The sequence below is a fragment of the Phocoena phocoena genome, chromosome 19 (genome assembly GCF_963924675.1).
Source record: "Phocoena phocoena chromosome 19, mPhoPho1.1, whole genome shotgun sequence".
Taxonomy (NCBI): Eukaryota; Metazoa; Chordata; class Mammalia; order Artiodactyla; family Phocoenidae; genus Phocoena; species Phocoena phocoena.
Window position 1 is genome coordinate 19,814,223 of NC_089237.1, and position 23,326 is coordinate 19,837,548.

Sequence of the window (23,326 nt, forward strand, 5' to 3'; positions counted from 1 at the left end):
CAATTTCCAGTTTAGAGTTTATCATTTTGGAAAATAAGAGCTCGATTCTCAGAGCGGTTTAGTCACCTTCTAATTCTTGGTGTTTCCAGAGCATTGATAATAAAGATTTCAATCATGAAAAAAAGAAAAAACCCAAGTAGTTTATTTAGAAGATGATCCCAGGAAGCACTCTTGGTGGGGGAGTGGGGAATTGAGAACAGAAGGAAGCTAACGAAAGGGAGTTTTAGGCAACAGAGGCTCAGTCCTACCGGGGAACCCTGGGAGGGAGTGTAGCCCGTTGCAACTCAAAGTGTGGTCTGTGGACCAGCATCATTAACATCTCTTGGGAGTTTATCAGAAATGCAGAATCTCAGGTCTCACCCAACACCTATATTCTCGGAATCTGCATGTTGACAAGGTCCCCAGGACCTTGACCTTCAATGCATATTGAAGTCGGAGATGCACCAATCTAGAACCCATTTCAGTTACCCCATCCAAGGGGCGAGGAACCTGGGGCAGGCATCCTCCAAGTTTCGTTTGTCATTGGCTGAGGTCTGCTCCTGGGGTTATGAACTCACTGGTGCTCTGGCCTCTCCACACATACGCTGGGGAAAAGCCCCCTGGCAGAGACTAACTGTGCTTGTCATGGACCATGGTCAGTGTGTGCTAGAATGGTGAGTGCCGAGGAGACGGGCAGGTCACTGACAGTCTGCTACAGTCCACCCTTTGTGCCACTCAGATGCACTCAAGCCCCATGTGGAGTTCACTCTGGCCTGGCATTGCTTCTTTAAGATGGCGGCTGGTCACAGTGTCTTAGGAAGAAGAATTACACCTGGAGGATGAATGGTATAAGCTGTGGTCCTCAGCTGCAATTGCTCCTGAATCCCTAGATGATACTTATCTCCTTCCTCTACCACCCATCCTATATTCCCCTCTTCCTTGGTCAGCACTTCAGCTGGTCCAGGTTGCTTTCTGGTTACTGGTGAAGTAACCTAGATCATCATTCCTGAGAGGTCTGAACACTTGGTCATCGGCCCTGGTCAGGCTACTGTTACTGCAACTGCCTGTTTATGGTTATTGCCAGGCAGGAAGTCCCAAGACACTCCTCAGTGAATCCCCCTGAGTTCCAGACCCTGAATACTCCTTCCTGTCCCCACTATGAGGCAGTGGTCCTAACCCCTCATGTTAATCAGAATCAGTAACCCCTGCTAATAATTGGCCTTTCTTTGCCTGATGGTCTAATGACATGAACCAAAAATGGCCAGGCAGCCTCTATAACTTTATTTTTTTCTTTTTCTTTCTTTTTTTGTTTTTTTTGCTTTTTTTGTTTTTGGCCGCACTGTGTAGCTTGTAAGATCTTAGTTCCCTGACTAGGGATCGAAACTGGGCCCCCTGTAGTGGGAGCACAGGGTGCTAACCACCGGACCACGAGGGAATTCGCAAGCCCCTATAACTTTAGATTTAGGAGAACTTTTACTGTTCTGCCTGGTGGAAGCATCTTTCCCCGGGAACCAGGATTTCTAGTCCAGGAGTGTCTAGAGTTGTGGGGATGGGAAGTACAAATTTCTGAGGTGGGCCACTGGCAATGTTGGTCATAGGGACCACTTCCACTCTCCCCCTAGGTTCCCGGACCCACGTGTTCTGGCTGTCAGGGACAAAGCATTGTTTGAGAACCTCTGGCTCAAAGTATATCCTTCACCCCACCCTCCAGGGTGCACCCCCCAAGTTAATGCCTTAGCTCCGCCTTTAATTCCGACATTCTTTTAGGCCTGTGGTCTCTGGGTCACGCGGTGTCTGGTAGGACAAGTGGATCCCATGGTCATATGTTCATTGCTGCACCTCCTTCACTATAAAGCAGGTCCCTTGTCTGAGGTCCTGTTTTTTTATTTTTTAATTTTTTTTTACTTAAGATCTTTATTGGAGTATAATTGCTTTATAATGTTGTGTTAGTTTCTGCTGCATAACAGTGAATCAGCTATATATATGCATATATCCCCATATCCCTTCCATCTTGCGTCTCCCTCCCTCCCTCCCTATCCCACCCCTCTGGGTGGACACAAAGCACCGAGCTGATCTCCCTGTGCTATGTAGCTGCTTCCCACTAGCTATTTTACATTTGCTATTGTATATATGTCAATGCCACTCTCTCACTTCATCCCAGCTTACCCTTCCCCCTCCCCGTGTCCTCAAGTCCATTCTCTACATCTGCGTCTTTATTCCTGTCCTGCCCCTAGGTTCAGTAGAACCTTTTTTTTTTTTAGATTCCATATATACGTGTTAGCATACGGTATTTGTTTTTGTCTTTCTGACTTTCTTTGCTCTGTATGACAGACTCTATGTCCATCCACCTCACTACAAATAACTCAGTTTCATTTCTTTTTATGGCTGAGTAATATTCCAGTGTATATATGTGCCACATCTTCTTTATCCATTCATCTGTCGATGGACACTTAGGTTGCTTCCATGTCCTGGCTATTGTAAATAGAGCTGCAATGAACATTGTGGTACATGACTTTTTTTGAATTATGGTTGTTTTAGGGTATATGCCCAGTAGTGGGATTGCTGGGTCGTATGGTAGTTCTATTTTTAGTTTTTTAAGGAACCTCCATACTGTTCTCCATAGTGGCTGTACCAATTCACATTCCCACCAACAGTGCAAGAGGGTTCCCTCTTCTCCACACCCTCTCCAGCATTTCTTGTTTGTAGAGTTTTGGATGACGGCCATTCTGACCCGTGTGAGGTGATATGAGGTCATGTTTTATGGGATCCTGTGCTGACATGTCACACACTGTACGTCCTTAGATGCTCTGTCGTCCTGTAGTGCTGGGGGAGGCACTGCAGGCAGAAGGGAAAGCCTACGTTCAGAACGTGAACCACCCCCCACCAGGATGGTTCAATGCCCCTTCTAGGGTGGAAGGTGTCTGATGGAATCAATTTACCAAGGGGCTTGCTGGTCCCCTAAGGGTGTGGTCCCATAGCCAGGACTCAGAAATGGCGTCTGCTGCTCACAAGTCAGAAGTGCGGCAGAGGTAGTAGCTGGATTGACTATCGGTTCCATGCCTGACCTCTGTCTCTGGCACCATGGTCACTTTATTCATGGGCCCATAGTGCAAGTAGGGAGTGGCCAAAGACTGCACCTAGCTGACCTCCATTGGGTGAGACATCCTGACCACCTGGTCGTTTCAGTGGATGCTCTCGGGCGGGCACTGGTGTGAGACACGAAAGTCCACAGGCCCTGTGCCACCCTCCATGGATCTATCTACTTGCCTCTTTCCCAGATGTCTTCGTCTCGGAATTTCTAGTCTTTCTCTTGCATGTCCCCTGACCGATCTGCTGCTGCCCGGAGGTCTGTGTGTGTTCTTCCCCCAAACCGCTTCTTCCTCCACGCCAAGTGGATGCCCAGGTCCAGAACGTGAAGCTCTACCCACCTGAAAGGCTGCCCTTCACCACCGTCTTCCAGGGCCACCCAGAGTGAGCCGTGGCTCAGCAGCAGTTCGTTTTCAGTTTTTACCAGCTTATCAAGTCTACCCCCTCGTGAACCAGGCCTGAATTTTTCCTCCTGTATGAGCTGGCCATAGGGAAACTCCAGTGAGGCTATAGGGGTAAGCCGAGGAAGAGGCACTGGTGCAGTAGACATAGGTGGCCTGGGGGTGTGGGTGACTGACTTGTTTGTGCCCTCTGGCCTTCCTCAGGCCCAGTCTCAAGTGTACCATTTCATCCTAAACGGAATCACTGCTTGGCCCCATCCAACCTTATGACGTGGTGAGTCTGAAAACACCCAGCTCATGGTGGGCAACTCTGATTGCATAGTAACTTAATGTCCAGTGGTCAAGTGCTCACTCCCTACTAGGGCCCGGTAGCATGCTGGGAGTGGCTTTTTTAACAGTAAATAATTCTCTTCTGTAGATAGCATGCCCTTGACTCTAGAACAGGGGTCAGCAAACTATGACCCATGGGCCAAATCTGGCCCGTCACCTGTTTTTGTTTGGCCTGCAAGCTAAGAACGTTTTTTATAGTTTAAATGGGTACACCTTAAATGGTTATTTGAGTGCCTATGCAATGTCCTTGATTTTGCCTCTTGGCCTGCAAAGCCTAAAATATTTTCCATCTGGCCCTTTAAAAAAAGTTTGCCAGCCCTAGGGGTCTGCACTTCACCTCTCTTATTGGGACTTCCCGGAGACTTCACATGAAATTCTTGTCCAACACAGATATTTCTAGCACTGTGGGACCTGTAGCATCACAATTACTGAGATTCCTTTAAAAAATTTTTTATTTTATATTGGAGTATATTTGATTAGCAATGTTGTGTTAGTTTCAGGTGTACAGCGAAGTGATTCAGTTATACATGTACGTGTATCTATTCTTTTTCAAATTCTTTTCCCGTTTATTGCAGAGAATTGAGCAGAGTTCCTTGTGCTATACAGTAGGTCCTTCACAATTACTGAGATTCTTATCTGTAGTGAATTAGGATGGGATCCCGGTGGATGAGGGTCCATTGGCTTATCAATTGCTTCACTTGAGAGATAAGAGCAATGATTATTATGACTGTGGAGTGGCTTGGCTATTGTTAATCATCAGAGAATCTCTAAAGGAGGAAAATGTTAGGCTCAGGTCAGCCAACCATTCACTCAGGATATGGTATGAAAGTCAAATGGCCTCCATTGCAACAAAGGGAAGATTGCATTGGAAATCAGGACCAAGACCTGATGGTAAGACTGCAGAGTAACAAAGGAGGCTGAAAGCAGCACCCCAAAAGTCTCCTCTGCTGAAGTCCTAGAATGAAAGGATGTCCTAGAATGACACCCATGGGTGGAACATTTGAGGAGATGCCCTTAAAAATCTTTTTTTTTTTGCGGTACGCCGTTGTGGAGCACAGGCTCCGGACGCGCAGGCTCAGCGGCCATGGCTCACGGGCCCAGCTGCTCCGCGGCATGTGGGATCTTCCCGGACCAGGGCACGAACCCATGACCCCTGCATCAGCAGGCGGACTCTCAACCACTGCGCCACCAGGGAAGCCCTGCCCTTAAGAATCTTGAACTCCCAACCCTCCTACACTGTTGGTGGGAATGTAAATTGGTACAGCCACTATGGAAAGCAGTGTGGAGGTTCCTTAAAAAGCTAAAAATAGAGTTGCCGTATGACCCAGCAATCCCACTCCTGGGCATATATGTGGGCAAAACTCTAATTTGAAAAGATACATGCACCCCTATGTTCATACCAGAACTATTTACAATAGTCAAGACATGGAAGCAACCTAAATGTCCATCGACAGATGAATGGATAAAGAAGATGTGGTACATATATAAAATGGAATACTACCCAGCCATAGAAAGAATGAAATAGTGCCATTTGTAGCAACATGGATGGACCTAGAGATTATCATACTAAGTGAAGGACGTCAGAGAAAGACAAGTACCAAAAGATATCACTTACATGTGGAATCTAAAATATGACACAGGGACGTCCCTGGTGGCGCAGTGGTTAAGAATCTGCCTGCCAATGTAGGGGACATGGGTTCGAGCCCTGGTCCAGGAAGATCCCACATGCCACGGAGCAACTAAGCCTGTGAGCCACAACTACTGAGCCTGCACTCTAGAGCCTGCAAGCCACAACTACTGAAGCCTGTGCGCCTAGAGCCCGTGCTCCGCAACAAGAGAAGCCACCGCAATGAGAAGCCTACCCACTGCAACGAAGAGTAGCCCCCGCTCACTGCAACTAGAGAAAGCCCGCACGCAGCAATGAAGACCCAACTCAGCCAAAAATAAATTAATTAATTAAGAAAAAAATGACACCAACCTGTCTACAAAACAGAAACAGACTCACAGACATAGAAAACAAATTTATGGGGAATTCCCAGTGGTTAAAACTCGGCACTTTCACTGCCGTGACCCGGGTTTGATCTCTGGCTGGGGAATTAGGATCCTGCAAGCCTTGCGTCCCAAGGCCAAAACAAACAAACAAACAAACAAATAAATCCCCATCCCCATTAAAAAAAGAAAAGAAGGGCTTCCCTGGTGGCGCAGTGGTTGAGAGTCCACCTGCCGAGACAGGGGACACGGGTTCATGTCCTGATCCGGGAAGATCCCACGTGAGAGGCCCGTGTACCGCAAAAAACAAAAGAAACAAAAAAAAAAAACTTATGGTTATCAAAGGGGAAAGGGGGTGGGATAAATTAGGAGTTTGGGATTAGCAGGTACACGCTATTACATATAAAATAGATAAACAACAAGGGCCTACTGTAAAGCACAGGGAACTATATTCAATATCCTGTAATAAACCATAATGGAAAAGAATATGTATACATATGTATAACTATATCATTTTGCTGTACACCAGAAGCTAACACAACGTTGTCAATCAACTATACTTCAATTAAAAAAAAAAAAGTAAAAGAATCTTGAACTCCCGGTTTCCGGGAATCCTCTGGGCTGGAAGAAGGGCCTCTACTTTGCCAGAGGGGAGCAGCTTCCCTTTACCTGGAGGCTGCAAAGACCTCCTTGAGGCAGATGCCTCCTGAAATGATGCTTCTCAAGATTTGCCCCTGCCACCCTTAGGCGTTTCTAAACCACAAGCTAACGTCCAGGTCTTAGCATGTGGAGAAGTACTGTTCCAGATAAGAGAAGAGAGGGATTATTCTCTGCCAAACGCTGCAGGGGCTGAATGACCTGGTACCAGCAGGGACCAGGACAACAAATATAGGAGTGGATTTTTGAGGTTGGTAGACCCAGGAGGGTGAGCTGGAGAATGACTGGCTAGGGGAGAGTTTATTTTATTTTATTTTATTTTGGCCACACCGCCCGGCTTGCGGGATCTTAGCTCCCCGACCAGGGATTGAACCCAGGCTCTCGGCAGTGAAAATGTGGAGTCCTAACCGCTGGACGGCCAGGGAATTCCCAGGGTAGAGGAGTTTATTGATATGGGAGACAAGGATGCCTACCCTCCTATGACTCAGGATTTAACTTCCTGGCAAAGACACCTGAAGCCAAATGACTCGCTGGCAATGACTCCTTGACAGACAGAACAACAGCATACAGCAATTGAATCGAAGATGTCCGAATTGCCTCATCAGAGTCTTGAGGAAGGAGACAACAGGCTCAGAGAGGCAGCAATGAAGACCCATTCCATTGCTAGAATGGAACTGTGATGTAAGATGAGAGAATCCACAGGTGACTGTGATGCTTCAGGTGTTATCAGCACCCCTCTCAGCACAGCAGTGGGGTCTGGCCGGTGCAGGACCAAATCTCAGAATCCCATCATGGGGGTCTTACTTCCTATAACTGCTTCTAGTACCCTCTGTCTTAGGATGCGTTCCCCCAGGTGCAGACTTGGAGATAGGGATTTGAATGCAAGTAGTTTATCTGGGCGGTGATCACAAGAAATACCTGTAGCAGCCTAAGGATGTGAGACAGGGAAGGGAAGGGAGCCAATAACGGAGATCGTTGAGCAGGTTACCGTTGTGGGTAACTAGGGCTCAGTGCTACTGGGGACCTCTGGGAGACAGAGTAGCATATACCTCAGTGTTACCCCGCCCCAGGTGAGGGAGCTGGGGTAGTTATTCTCCAACTCTAATCTGTCATTGACTGACAGATGCTTCTGGAGGTACGAGCTCCCCAGAAATTCCAGCCTGCCTTGCGTTCTGAAAGCCCTCAGGTGGCGAGTAGCAGGTGCCTGGGGTAGGATGCTGTGACAGGCACAGGAACAGTAAAGGAATACGAGCAAAACGCCAAGTGTGTGTGCTGGCCACGCGCCTACCCGTTTGATAAAGATTTTTAAAATTATTTATTTATTTAATTCATTTTTGGTTGCGTTGGGTCTTAGTTGCAGCACACGGGACCCCTCGTTGTGGCGCTCGGGCCTCTCTCTAGTTGTGGCGTGTGGATTTTCTCTTCTCTGGTTGTGGTGCGTGGATTTTTCTCTTCTCTAGTTGTGGCGTGGGTTCCAGAGCGCATGGGCTCTGTAGTTTGTGACACGCGGGCTCTCTCGTTGAGAGACACGAGCTCAATAGTTGAGGCATGCGGGCTTAGTTGCCCCGCGGCATGTGGGATCCTAGTTTCCTGACCGGGGATCAAACCTGCATCCCCTGCATTATAAGGCAGATTCTTTACCACTGGACCACCAGGGAAGTCCCCTATTTGATAAATATTTATGGGGTATCTCCTGTTGTTGGCACTAGGGATACAGCAGGGAAGAAGGACACGTAGTCCCCACCCATACAGAGTTTCCCTTCTACCTGGGCAGGCAGACAATAAACTGGCAAACAAAACAACTACAGATTGTGAAATGCGCTCTGCAGACGGTGCTATGCTGTGATGAAAAACTATTGGGGGCTGCGTGCGAGGAGCAGAAAGGGCAGGTCTCTCAGGAAGAGGCCTTTCAACCAAGACCCAAGAGAAAAAGAGGAGCTGGCCACGTTTGTGCCCAGGAAATGCATTCCATGCACAGGGAACAGCGAGGACAAAGGTTCAGGCAGGAAAGAGCATGGTGCGCTTGAGTAGCAGGAAGGAAGAGGAAGGAGGAAGGAATTTGGCACCCATGAGGTGGAAGAGGACAGCAGGGCTAGGTCTTAGGGCTATGGCAAGGAGCCCACGTTGGTTTTTTTGTTTGTTTTTGTTTTGTTTTTCTGGCTGGGCCATGCGGCATGCGGGGATCTTAGTTCCCCAATCAGTGATCCAACCCGTGCTCCCTGTAGTGGAAGCGTGGAGTCTTAACCACTGGACCGCCAATGGAGTCCCCAGGAGCTTAGGTTTTATTCTAAGTGCAATGGAAAGCACTGGGGGGTTGACTCTGGAGTGGCATGATTGCTTTCTCTTTTAGAGGGCTCACTCTGGTTGCGATAACACCATCTATTCTCCCATCCACACTATAGAGTCTTGTTCAACGTTAAGCTCTGGGGACACCCAGGAGACTTAGCTAGTATCCCTGCCCCTAGGGGCGTGCTCAACCCTCCTCCCTGTTTCAACTCTGCCGCAGCCACCCCCATTCCCTGCCCCGTGACACTTGACACAATGTGATCCATTGGAAGCTAGTTTATTTCGATTTATGTTTCATGGGGCTGGGCTAGGCTGGGCTGGGAGGTGGCTGGGCTCTCAAGCTTGGCTCTAGGGACCTAGGTCCCCTTCCTCGGCACTGCGGCGGCCGAAGTCCATCCAGCCATATGCTTCTTCTTCTTCTTCCACCCATGGTCCCTGCTTCTTGGACAGGTCTGAGGGTCAGAGGTGGGAGAGGAGGTGAGGATGGGGGAAGGATGCCTAGCCTCTGGAAACTGAAGCCAGGGCCAGCCTGGGGGGACCTTGGCTAAACCAGGCTGGGCGAGGCAAGTGGGGAGTGTTATCAGCAGCTCCTACCTGCTACCAAGTGTGAGGGATCCTGGAGCCCCAGCTGCCTTCGGTGGTGAGAGGCTGGGCCCAGCCGGTCCAGCCCACGTGGCTCCTGGTCCCTATTGGCCCCTGGACCCAAGGGTGCATCTTGCAGGTGGGAGCGGGGCTTCCAGGTAGCTTCAGAGAAGGTGGCCAGAGCCAGCACCAAGATCAGCACATACGCACACAGTCGCTGCATCTTGTCTGCAAAGGAGAGAGGAGTTGAGCTTAAAGGTGGGGCTGTCCAGGCACCCAGAGGCAGGGCCAGGACCCTCCCTGCCGATGGATCTGCAGCTCTGCGTGGGGTTGTGGTCTGTTCCTCCAGGTCCTGCCAGATCCTCCCCTAACTCCCAACCTCAAGCCTTGCCCCTTTGCTCCTTACCTACCCTAGTTACGGTGACTGTTTCTCTCGGAGGAATTTAAAACCCAGAACAATGGTTTCTAAACTGTTCTGAAGAATTTGAGGCCACGTGAGTGGTTCTGTAATGCTTAAGTCTTGCAACTGAAAGTGAACTTTTTTTTTTTTTTTTTTTTGCGGTACGCGGGCCTCTCACTGTTGTGGCCTCTCCCGTTGTGGAGCACAGGCTCCGGACACGCAGGCCCAGCGGCCATGGCCCACGGGCCCAGCCGCTCCGCGGCATGTGGGATCCTCCCGGACCGGGGCACGAACCCGTGTCCCCTGCATCGGCAGGGGGACTCTCAACCACTGCGCCACCAGGGAAGCCCTGAAAGTGAACTTTTAAATAGTAATAGGAATGGGATACACACACTCAGCTGCTCACGCCTCTCTATGCAGCCAACCAGCACATTCACTGTGTAGTGGGGTCACCCTGTTTTTGTGCAGCCTTCGGAGGAAAGGTGCTCCTGCCCTTTTCACTTACCTGAGGACTATCCTCTGATTATAATCTAGCAGTTAACAAACAAACAAACAAACTGAAACTGTCACCATTTGCAGCTGTGTGTCAAGGTGAACCAAGTTTGGGGAAACCAGAATACAGAAATAAACCGGACCCTCAAACAAATCTAAAATTTATCAGAAGTAAATAATAAACATGTTGCCTTTGAAGAACACATTTGTATTAATAAATTACTGGTTTCATCTGTTTTCTCTGTTAGATTTCTTTTGGAAGAGAAAGGGTTCTGCTGCTAAAGAAACAAACCTGAAAAACCAGTGATCTAGAGTGATGCTGTCTAATATGGTAGCCACCAGCCACATGCGGCTCTTCACATTTAAATTAATAAAAGTTAAAAATTCCTGGGACTTCCCTGGCAGTCCAGTGGTTAAGCCTCCGTGCTTCCTCTGCAGGGGGCATGGGTTCAATCCCTGGTCGGGGAGCAAAGATCCCACATGCTGGGTGGCCGCACACACACACACACACACACACACACACACAAATTCCTCTCTTGCACAGGCCACATTTTTAGTGTACATGTGGCTGGCGGATACCGTATTGGACAGTGAGGCTGTGGAATGTTACCACCAACATGGAAAGTTCCATGAGACAGTGCTGGTCTAGGAAAGAGCTTGAGATGGGTCTAGGAGCTGTAGGTTCCAGTTCCAACCCTGCCCAATTTGTGTGACTTTGGGCAAGTCACATCTCTCTCTGGGCCTCAGTTTTCTCCCCTGAGAGATGGGAGAATAGTCTTCATCCTCACCCCGCAGGGCTGGGGTGAGCATGGAGTCAGGGGGTCAGGGAAGGGCCCTGGTTGAGGCAGCAGGGCAGCTCGAAGGCAAGGGCTGGGATGCCAGGGTGGGTCCTGGAGCTGAGACCTAACCCAGCTAAGGGCTAAGGGAAGGCTCCCAGCCCTGGAGACACTGAAGTGTGAGACTGCTAACTGGATGAGGGCAGGGGTCCCATTAACCCTCCTCCCAGCTTCTCCCCTCCCTTCCTGGGTGCTCTCACCTGCAGAGTTGGGAGATGCGTGTCGCTGCTGTTGGCCTGGCGCCTCAGTTCTCTGCTCTGCTGGGCGCTCCAGCCTGACTTATAAACCCTCAAGGGCCCTCCCAAGCCCTCCTCCCCCAGGAGGCCGGGCTCCCCACTGCAGAGGAATAAGGATGGGCACAGGTACCTCAGCCCCGCCCCGCCCTGTCATTTAGTCAGCTGTCCAGATGTGGGGGAAGGGAAGGCGAGTTGAACTTCACAGAGAGGGGCGGGAGCAGAGTGGGGGCAATTCTTCAGCTGGGCATATCAGGCGGGAGACAGGCTCCCTGGGCTCAGGACAGAGCCCCCTGCCATGTCCTTGGGGTCAGCAGCCTGGTGATCATTCCTTGGACCACATCCCAGTTGGATGGACCGAGTGACCTCAGATTCAGAGGAAGCATATTTCCCGACATGTTCATGTTTGAAGAGCAGGGAGTGTGTGAATGTGGAGTGATGTATTGATCCGCTGTCCCCTCTGTTGGGCTCTGCAAACAGGACGTGTCATAGTTATCAGGAGCAATGGGCCGTGGGCTGATGGCCCCGCTCTCTCTGCCTAGTGGCTGCGTCCTGGTTGCCTCTGAAGCCCCTTCACCTCCCTTACCTGGAAAACCCTGAGCGTCCCCCTTCTGATGCCTTTGACGCCCTCTGCGCTGGGCTGGGTTTAGCTTGGGGTTCCCCATCATCTCTCGGGTCTGTCCCTCCTCCCCCACCCCTTGCATCCCCCATCAAAGCCAGCTCCTTGAGGTTCCTGCACTTCCAGGCTCCCTCATTTTGTTTGCAAAGCAAGACAGTAATCTGCACTTTTCAATATCGAAATACATCTTTAAATGGTTAGCAAAGAGACTAAAGCGTTTGCCCGAATGTACCAGAAAACCAAAGGGTGCGTTTGGTCAACTTATTTGATAAACTGCTGCATCGACCTGGTTTGGGTGGATATGACTAGCTCTAGGCTGTGTTTGATTTTTCCACGGTTGGGGCTAGAGATTTAGCTCTTGTTCATGTGTCGTCAGGGCCCCTCCTTGTCTGGGGGAGTTTTGATGCCCCTGGGTATCATAAGGGGCCGTGGTACCCACGCTCACAGCCAGACTTGCTGAAAATGAGCAGGCGATGAAAGAAGCAGGCTGTGAAGTGTCCATGGCAACCAGTGGCCAAACGTTCTGATAAATAACCGCTCACATCCGGAGCAGGACTCAGGGACTCAGCAGATGAAATAACTGAAAATGACAAAAACGGGGCAGGCATTGTTGATAATTAATCGAATCACAGAATCTCAGAGTTGGAAGGGACTTTGAGGGGGCTTGGGAGGAAAGGTGGGGTGGGGAGCAGCTCTGCTCACGTGCTAGGGGAATAGAGGCGTTTGCGTTGCTGTGGTAACAGGAAATGATAAGCTTACAGCAGAGCCCTGGTTGTATAGGGCCCAAGACTTGATTTCTGCTGAGGAGGGGGTCATGCTCCTTTGGCTGTTCTTCTGCAGGCTGGCTGCTGGAGGGGTGGCCACTGGAAGACGGCTGCTGCTGGTGGGCGTTGGCGGGCCTGCGGGGGGTGGGGGTGGGGGCGCTCACAGTCACAGAAACTGCATGTTCTCCTCACAAGGGGAGCTAGTCCGATGGCAAAGGGAAGGGTTTCCTGGCTTTGTCCTTTTCCAGTTTGGGGCAGATGGCTGTTTTATCCCCCCAGGAAACAAAGGAAGTAACTTGGAGAGGAGTCTTGAAGATGATGTACATAAAGCAAGCTGCCCAGAATATCGTGGGCATCTAATTTGTTTGCATCTTCTCCCCTTAGCCTCTCTGGGTCTCAGTTAGCCTCATCTGTGAAATGGGAATCACTCATTCCTACCTCACAGGGCTGTGGTGAAGGGGGAATGTGACAAGATCTATGCACAGGTTTTGCATACACGGTCCTGAGTTTACATGACTGACCAAGGAGAGCTGGGCCGGAAACTCTGGGACCTGTGAAGATGTGACAGTGCATGGCAAAAGAGATGTTGCACATGCGATTAAGGTTACAAACTTTAAAATAGGAAGTTTACCCTGGATGGTCTGAGTGAGCCCAATTTAATCAGATGAGTTCTTAAAAACAGCGCTCCACGGCCAGAGGCAGAAGTGATGTGGCTGAAGGATGAAACAGAGATTTGAAGAATGAGAAGGACCAGCCCTTGCTGGTCTGAAGGCGGGTGGGGGGCAGCGAGATGAGGGATGCAGGTGACCTTAAGGAGTGAAGTGGTTCCCCCTGACCACCAGCAAGGAACAGGGATTTCAACCCCATGACCGCAAAGAACTGAATTCGGCCAACAACCTGGATGAATTTGAACTTGGATTTGTCCCTGGCACCTCCAGAAAGGATTGCAGCCCTGGCAGCACCTTGATGTCAGCCCAGTGGGCCATGCTATACCTGGACTCCTGACCTACAGAACTGTGAGGGAATGAATTTGCGTCGTTTTAAGCTTCTAAGTTTGTGGTAATTTATTATGGCAACACTAGAAAATGAATCCAAGGAGTTCCAGCCTTTTGAAGGCTTCTGTCAGTGAGAACGGACCCTGAGTGAGTTCGCGGGTGATTTTTCCAGTGCAATTAAGGGAGATGTTTGTCAGGACATCTGACTGTCCATCTAGTCCATTTTTGTTCCAGTTATCGAGCATGTGCTGTAAACCACAGTCTGGATGAGGCCCTGGGGATAAGAGGTGACTGTGACCGGCCCTCTCATTGCTTTGGTGGAGTTTAGATTCTTGAGGAGGGGGGACACATAAAATAGACAAAAGCGATGGTTCCCTGTCAAGGGGAAAAGCTTCTCTGGACTCCGCTGCCACCACGTCCCCCGCCCCTCGCCCCAGCTATGCTCCCTGCTGTCAGGACTGGCCTTGGGAAACCTCTGATGAGCTGCTGTCAGGAAGGCAGTGCCTTGGCTCCCTAATCAGTTATTGATACGGAAAAAGGGAGAGGTTGACGGTGACTCAGTCACCCCGCCCCAGGCAACGGGGCCTTGGAGGATGTGAAGGTGCTGGGACAAACAGTGACACCTGGGTGCCGTTCATATCCACATGGGCATCCACGGTTCCTCCCAGGGCTGGGGCTGGGGCTGGGGAGAGGGAGGTGGGTTCATGACTTCTAGCCTCACCTGCTGTCCGAAGGTCATAAGGTAGCAGAACCAAGAGGACAGCCCGTATGATGCCCTCAGGCTGAACTGGAGAGGGCAGGTGACAGGCCCGGCAGAGAGGAGAGAGAGCAGAGGTGCTCCCATCCCAGCCTTCTCTCCCTGGCCCTGCCTCTCACCTTCTTTCTCTCTCTTTTTTTTTTTTTTTTGGCTGTGCTGCGTGGCTTACGGGATCTTAGTTCCCCAACCAGGGACCGAACCCGCGCCCCCTGCAGTGGAAGCGTGGAGTCTTAAACACTGGACTGCCAGGGAAGTTTCCCCCCCCACTTCTTCGACAGTGTTTTTATTTTAAAACTATTTATTTGGCTGCGCCAGGTCTCAGTTGCGGCCCACGGGATCTGTTCCCCGACCAGGGATCGAACCCGGGCCCCCTGCATCAGGAGTGTGGAGTCTTAACCACTGGACCACCAGGGAAGTCCCACCGATAGTGTTTTTAAATGGGAAAATAATTCTAAAAGTACTAATGTGAGAGGACTCTTTCCTCAGGTACATTTTAGGGGTGGTCGGCCAGGTTGAGTTGCTTACCCCAGACCCCACGGGGAGGAGGCGAGGCGGCTGAGCTGTGAACCTGGTCCGTCTTCTTGGTCTCCGGCTACTGCAGCCTCTCCTCGCCCACAGCCTCCTGTTCTACCCTTTCTTCTGAAGCCCAGCGCCTGCTGAATCTACCTTTGCTGGGACCTCCAGTTCCCCAACCCCGTCTGGGTCCTCACAACCCACCTACCCTTCCCGGTTTCACTTTCCTCCCCAGCCTGGGTCACAGGGTTTGTCATTTCAGTCGTGTGTGGTGCATCTGGATTACTGCCCTTGTCCTGTTTCAGAACCTGCCGGGCGGGTCCCCAGTTCCTGGCAGAGGATGCCACTACCCCTTAGTTTCTGTCTTCCTCTCCCTGCAAACAGGAAAGTTCCTGAAAGTGCCCAGTTGATTCCATTACAGATTAATAGTCCGCAGCTGGGCTGTTGCCTGGCAACCTTGTGAATCATCTCTCCCTTCACTCTCAAAGTCATCTGACATCAGCCCCCATCTCTCCACCATGACCAAGGTTGTCCAAGTCTGCCTTCCATCCTTTATTTTTTATTTTTTTTAGGCCCCTTGGTATCTTAGTTCCCCAACCAGGGATCGAACTTGTGCCCCTAAAGTGGAAGTGTGGAGTCTTAACCACTGGACCACCAGGGAAATCCCTGCCTTCCATCCTTTTCTCCTTTCTGCCGTTACTAGAGGGGACATAGCCCCGTTCAAGATCAACCCCCCTCCCAGGGTCCTTCATCCCAGACCCTCCTGCCTGCTTAGAGACCTTGTACCTTCACTTTTTCATTCATTCACTCATTCATTCATGCATTCATCTGTTTCTTCAACAAAAATTCTCTAAGTTCTCACTTGGTGCCAGGCACTGTGCTGACCCTGGGGACACAGTGTTGATCAAGATGGCCTTCATGCCTTTTCTCTTGAAGGAGAGACAGTATGATGCGAGCTGAAGGTACCACAGGTGGTTGGGGGCGATGTAAGCTGGGGAACCTTGTCTATTTCCCTGGACCTTGAAGCTCTCCTCCATGAAAGCCTCCTGACATCTATAACACGTTTCCCCTCCCTCTTCCCAGAATGATGGTGATTAAAATTTAGGGAGCATTTCTATGACCAGACCTCCACGGTAAGCACTTTACATGCATTATGTCTTCTAATCCCTACCACAACCCCACAAGGAGGGTAACACTCTTCTCCCTAGTTTATAGCTGAAGAAACGAACGCACAGAAAGAGCTGGTGATTGTTGGGAGAAGCAATGAAGCAATGAAGGTCCACTATGGACCTTGAGCATCCCTGAATGTTCTTGCTGAGGAGGCCAAGAATGCAAGGTTATGACCACTCTTCACCTGGGCCACGTCTCAGAGATGTCTTTGGAGTGAGTAACCTTGAAGGATGAGGTTCTTGATCTCCCGATGGGAGTAGGGAGATTCCCCAAGCTCAGCGTTCCTCAGCTGCAACTACTGCCCACAAAGCATCCATCTGGGTCCATATTGTGTCACCAACTGTGGAGTTTGAGGGGCGAGGGGAATCGATGCAAATCATGCTGTTAGCTGGGTTGTAAGTAATCAGGTTATTTGTCTCTGACCCAGGAGTCTTTTGTCTTCTGCTGGCATCGATCAAAGAATAACTTATCAGCTCCTAACTAGGATAAAATCAAATCAATCAAATCAATCCCAGAGTCAACACAGTGATTTGCCCAGGACACAGGACTCATCCACTGAGATCTGAACTTAGGCAGTTTGATTTCACAAGCATTAAATAAAAGTCTTTCCTTGCTGCTTTCCTGCTCCCTGTATGGCAGTCTTTGAGTGAGGTTGGTTGGAGGGACAGTGGGGCTCAGGAGAAATGGGAGGAGGTTTTGATGGCTGGTTGTACCTGCGACCTCACTTGGCTATTGTGAAAAGCTATTTCAGGGAAGGGAGAGGGGGCAGTGTATTTCTCCAGGCTTTACTGAAGTTCTCCTGCATTTATAAACCCATCTCATTCTACACTATCCCTGGCAGAGGGTAGAGGACATTTGTGTTCACCAGCCAAAGTGATGCCATGTGGCAAGAGCAAAACTCCCTGCTCATAATTTGAGCCAGCTTTGAAAGGATGCAATTAAAAAAATACATATAACCTATTTCTTGAGATATATTTCACATATCACACCATTCACTCTTTTAAAGTATACAATCCAGGGGCTTTCAGGATGTTCACAAAGTTACCCAAATATTACCATTATTTAATACCATTTTCATCACCCCAAGAGGAAACCCTGTTCCCCTTTGCTGTCCCTCCTCATTCCTCCTTTCCCCTGGCAACCACTCATCAACTTTCTGTCTCTGGATATGTCTGGACATTTCACATAAATGGAATCATACAAACCGTGGCCTTCTGTGTCTGGCTTCTTTCACTTAGCATTGTTTTCAAGATTTACTCATGTTACAGCATGTACCAGTACTCGTTCCTTTTTTTGCCCAATTATATCGCATTGCATGGATATACTACATTTTATTTAATCATTCATCAATTAACGTGATCAGATGGACATTTGGGTTGTTTCCACTTTTTGGCTATTATGAACAATGATTGCTAGGAACATTTATGTACAAGGTATTATGTGAACATATGTCTTCAGCTCTCTTGGGTATAAACCTAGGAGTGGAAGGGCTGGATCACAGAGTAAGTCTATGTTCAACTTTTTGAGGAACTGACAGACCGTTTTCTTCAGAGGCTGTACCATTTTACATTCCCACCAACAATGGATGAGGGTTCCCATTTCTCCACATCCTCCACCAAAAATGGTTATTTTTTGTCTTTTTGACTATAGCCATCCTACTGAGTAGAGTGTCATCTCACTGGGTTTTTGTTTTTGTTTTTGTGGTACGCGGGCCTCTCACTGCTGTGGCCTCTCCCGTTGCGGAGCACAGGCTCCTGACGCGCAGGCTCAGTGGCCATGGCTCACGGGCCCAGCCGCTCCGCAGCATGTGGGATCTTCCCAGACCGGGGCACGAACCCGCGTCCCCTGCATCAGCAGGCGGACTCTCAACCACTGCACCACAAGGGAAGCCCAATAATGGTGTTTCTGAAAAACAGTTAAGGACACAGGGAAATTTTCACATAGTGGATTACATAGATTTCTGTTTTCTTTTTCCTACTTTTTGCTGTTTTCCAATTTTTCAGTGAGTGCATATCGTTTTCACAGTCAAATAAAATATATATTTTTAAGGAGGAGTAGTGTATATCCAATGCACTCACCTCTTCACCAACCCCCTACACTGCTCCTTGAAAAGGGGCTTCTGACCCTTCTCAAGGTCACCAACTCATTGGCCTTGGGTGTCTCCTAGTTGCCTACAATTGTTTCCTGCAGCGTTTGGCATTGTAGTCCAGCCCTCTGGGCTTCTTTAAGGTCTCCTGCTAGGCACCACTCAACCTCTCTACCTGCCTGAACCTTCCATTCCTTCCAAATATAGGAGTTCCACAGGGGATCGTATGGACCCTTCCTCTCTCTCCCTTGATGGTCTCACCCTGTCGTGACTTCAGGGCTCATGATCTTAAAGCTGTTTCCACACACACCTTCTCTTCATGTCCAGACCCCATTGCCAACTCTTGGCTGTGTTCATTCATTCATTCGCTCATTCATTCACATTTACGGAGTACTTACTTGGTGCAGGTGCTGTACCATGCGGGGATTCAGCAACGAACAAGTCAAACCACACCTTTTTCTCATGGAGTTTCTATTCTAGTTGGGGAGTCAGATGCTAAGCCAACCACTGTACAAATAGCTAAATTTGCCCACTGGGTTTAGGCAAGGGGTCACATTCAGTGTGTGACAGGGAGAGGCACTCTTTTCCTGCTCTCTTTTTCTCCATAGCACTTATCACCTTCTGGACAAGGATCTAATTCATTTGTTTGGTTTTGTCCATCTTCCCCCACTGGAGTGAGCAGGGTTAGCGTATCTGGTAGAGCAGGAGGGAAAGGATGGGAGAAATCAGTGGGTCTCAAAAGGGAGGTATGATTTTGCCTCCAGGGGCATTTGGCAATGTCTAGAGACAGTTCTGGTTGTCTGGGGAGGTGGGGTAGGGGAAGGAGTGCTATTGGCATCTAATTCGTAGAGGTCAGAGATACTGCTAAACGTTCTATGATACACGGGACAGACCACCTCCTCTCCCTCCCCTCAATAACTACCTGGCCCCAAATATCAATAGTGCTGAGGCTGAGAAACCCTGGGTTACATGAGCCCACTGGGCACTGTCATAAACCCAGGAAAGCTTTTCAGAGTCACCCACACCGTGTCTTCTGTCCCGCCTCCAGCAGCAAAGCATCTGAGATCTCTCTCTGTGAGTCTCAATTTTTTGTATCAATGATCCTTTTTACTCTCATACGAAAAATCTAGAGGGACTTTCCTGGTGGTCCAGTGGTAAAGAATTTGCCTTACAATGCAAGGGATGTGCGTTTGATCCCTGGTCAGGGAACTAAGATCCCGCATGCTGCGGGGCAACTAAGCCCACGTGCCACAACTACTGAGCTCCCATGCCTCAACTAGAGAGAGAAAACCCGCAGGCCACAACTAGAGAGAAGCCCTCGCGCCACAATAAAAGATCTCACATGCCTCGACTAAGACCCAATGCAGCCAAAAATAAATAAAATAAATAAATAAAAATAAATTAAAAAAAAAAAAGAATCTAGAGAGGAATTCCCTGGCGGTCCAGTGGTTAGGACTCCCCACTTCCACTGCTGAGTGTGTGGGGAACTAAGATTCCATAAGCCACCACAAGCCACCACAAGAACCTAGAGCACCAGCTTGGGAATTTTAGATCATTTTCATCATATGACAGGTATACGCCAGGCATTTTAAGTAAAAGATAATTTATTTGAGGTTGGTAATGACAGGTTCTTCTTTAAAGCTTAACTTAAAATATAATCCGTAACTCACAGACGTAGAAAACTGATTGTGGTTGCCAAGGGGGATGGGGGATGGGGGAGGGATGGAGTGGGAGTTGGGGGTTATCAGTTGCAAAGTATTACATATAGAATAGATAAACAACAAGGTCCTACTGTATAGCCCAGGGAACTATATTCGATATCCTGTGATAAACCATAATGGAAAAGGATATAAAGAAGAATGTATTTATATATGTAAAACTGAATCACTTTGCCTTACAGCAGAAATTTACACAACGATGAAAATCAACTATACTTCAATAAAAAATAAAAATGAAATAAAATATCTGTAATAATCCTACCATTTGAAGATAAAATTTGAGTTTCCCATTAAACAGTGACAGAACCTTGTTTATATTTAATTAGAAGAAAAAGCACGATTTTAGACAAATTAAAAAGTGATATTACATCATGCTTGGTTCTGAGAACAAATACATGTTAAAATGCAGATTTAAAGTTCATTATGTATTTCTTTTAAAGCTGTAGTCCATACGGATCCCCTTATATTTTTTAATAAACTTTGTATTATTTTTCCTGGAGGGTGATATAAGAGAGTTTCAGGCTACTTATGCAAGCACATTACAGATAGCACGTGAGAGACGGGCGTTGTCTTTGGTCCCAGTAAATGAAAAGCCACATTTGATGTAGCCATCCTTGTATTTTCTCCTCCAACATTGTTTTTGACATCCTTAATCAGATGAACAGGACCTGCAGATCTGGTAGGGTTCGCTAGTGGTGAATGGAGAGATCACTCATGGGCCACTCCAGGGGTTCTGGTCTGAGGCTCTGAGGGCTGAGCTCAGGCTTGGTACCAGTAAAAAGCACCCCAGCTGACTGCTGTGACAGCCAGGTTTCTGCACCTCTCAGCCGCTGCCACGTTATTTATTTATTTATTTTTTGCGTTTCAATAGAATCAGCTTTATTATTATTATTTTTAAACAAAATAAATGGTCTAAAAGCAAATAGAGATATGTACCAAGGGATGGATGTGACCTGGTACTTACAAAGGAGCTGCTGTGTCATAAATGAAAACAGCATGTTAGGAGAAAAATAATTTTCAGGTGCTGTCTGCTTGAATAATCTGGAGATGCATGGTACTAACCAATCAGTTCATATTTAGCTCATAACTGTTGCTTTCCATTCTTCAACGGTCTGTTTTTGTGCATTTCAATGCATATCTGAAACTGTAATGGGAAATGCATTTATAAAAAATTTAAACTCATAACGTTACTGTCTTTCTTTAACCAGCTTGCAGATCGCTCTATGAGGTCTGCTAATTTTATGGTCCAAGCTGGTGCTTCTTAAACTTTGTTAATGAAGATTGTTAAAGTGAAGATTGAGGGACTTCCCTGGTGGCGCAGTGGTTAAGAATCCGTCTGCCAATGCTAGGGGACACGGGTTCGATCCCTGGTCCAGCAAGATCCCACATATCCTGGAACAACTAAGCCCGTGCGCCACAACTACTGAGCCCACGCGTTGCAACTACTGAAGCCTGCACGCCTAGAGCCGGGGCTCTGCAACAAGAGAAGCCACTGCACTGGGAAGCCCGTGCACCGAAACAAAGAGTAGCCCCCCGCTTGCCGCAACTAGAGAGAGCCTGCGCGCAGCAATGAAAGCCCAGCGCGGCCAAAAAAAAAAAAAAAAAAAAAAAAGATTGATTTACCAAGTCTACTGTGGGGCTTGAAATTCTGCACATCTAACAAGCTCCCAGGTGCTGCTGAGCAGCAGGTCTTTAGCTCTGTTTCCATGATGGGACAATGGAACCTAAGTAAGTCGCAATCTCCCTGCACCTACCTGATTTGGTCCTGTGTTTGTTTTCTACTGTTTCACAGAAATGGAGTGAGAATCAATGACCTGACACACGCACAGAATGACTGTCATGTTTATGCTTCCACATTAACATTTTCCAACCTCTGCGTTCCCTATGCTTCCTGTTTTCAACGAGTTGTCCATTCTGGGTATAAATTAACCATAAAGGTCTAAGATTAAAGGTAATTTGAACCTCGCAACGATCTGGATGGCTGCAGCTGGATGACGGTTGGCGATAGTGGCCGTGCAGCGAGTGAGCGGGCTTCTGAGCGCCTTGGAGTCTGGCCACTGTGTGCGCCTTCTGCTCAACACACACTCTGTTTCAGAGTTCTTTTTAAATATTTTAAATAGCTATTAATTTGAAAAATCGACACTGAAATAGGCACTTTTACTGCTTGTAGTGATGTGCCTGGAAAACCTTGGATAATCCCCGGGGCTTCGCAAGTCTTGGGAGGAAATCATGGGCCAGAGATTCTTAACTGTTTTGGGTACTGGCTTCCTTTAAGAATCTGATTAAAGCTATGGAAGGTTATACATGAACTCTCACAGTCTCGGGGGTTGGTTTCTCAGATGCTGGTAACCCTCGGTCACCCCTTTTTCTACCATCTTAAATAAATAAAATGCTGTTTGTTTAAAGTTTTTTTTGACGTGGACCATTTTTAAAGTCTTTACTGAACTAGTTACAATATTGCTTCTGTTTTATGTTTTGTTTTTTTGGCTGCAAGGAATGTGGGACCTTAGGTCCCCGACCAGGGATTGAACCCGCACCCCCTGCCTTGGGAGGCGAAGTCTTAACCACTGGACCACCAGGGAAGTCCCTTAGATAAAATACTCTTGATTATCTGCCCTGAAGTTTAGCTCTGCTGATGCTTCTCTCCTGCTCAAGTTTCTTCAATATCTCCCCATTAGCCACAGCAGTGTTTTCCCACATGGGGTTTGTGGCCCTCCCATAGGAACTGGCTGATGCTGGTTAAAGGGCAGGTTCCTGGGTCCCATTTCAGAGCTTCTGGATCAGAATCTCTGGCCCCAAAGGCAGGGCCATTTCCTGGAGTTTGTAGGCCTCTGTAATATCCTCCGAGGCTACGTCACACCTCATACCAAATGAATAAAATGTACTCACAGGCCATATAGACATACATTTTCTGTAACTTTTTTTTTTTTTTTGAGGAGGGAGGAAGCAATTCTGTAACATTTTTGAAAACATATTGATAAATTTTACAAATCTGAGTTTTGTTAAAAATAATACTATTCTTTCTCCAGAACCTTTATTACGTTTACATATAGTTATATAAGAATTATATTGCAGCTATGGACAATGTTAGCTTTTGTAGTGTTGAACAATTATGCTGATTTTGCAGTGTTTGAGTCAGATTTTGGAAATGATGCATTTTCCTTCAGTCCTTAGACATTTTTGCAGGCCCTTGAAAAGTAGCTGGGACCCGGGCACTGGTTAGCTAATACCCAGTACAGCCAAACTGTCCTGGGGGAGGCCTAGAATCTGAATTTTTAACAGGTTCCCCCAAGAACAGTGCATTTTATGAATATTTTAATTGGAGTTGAGTGCAAGAGAAGAAATTACCAAAGCCTCAGATTAGGAGCTAATTTTGAAATAATGTCTTATCTCCTTAAAAGTTAAAAATTAGTCAAGGAGCTCTTAATTTCA

General features: G+C 48.1%; 1 protein-coding gene across 1 annotated transcript; it reads right to left on the bottom strand.

The window, feature by feature from the left end:
* Positions 1–8,991: 8,991 nt before the first annotated feature.
* On the bottom strand, positions 8,992–9,534 carry GAST (gastrin). The gene is made up of 2 exons (XM_065897763.1): positions 9,324–9,534; positions 8,992–9,181 (listed from the first exon to the last, which is right to left on the bottom strand). Exons 1-2 carry the CDS (start codon positions 9,532–9,534, stop codon positions 9,078–9,080), a joined length of 315 nt encoding a protein of 104 aa, XP_065753835.1. The 3' UTR covers positions 8,992–9,077.
* Positions 9,535–23,326: the final 13,792 nt, after the last annotated feature.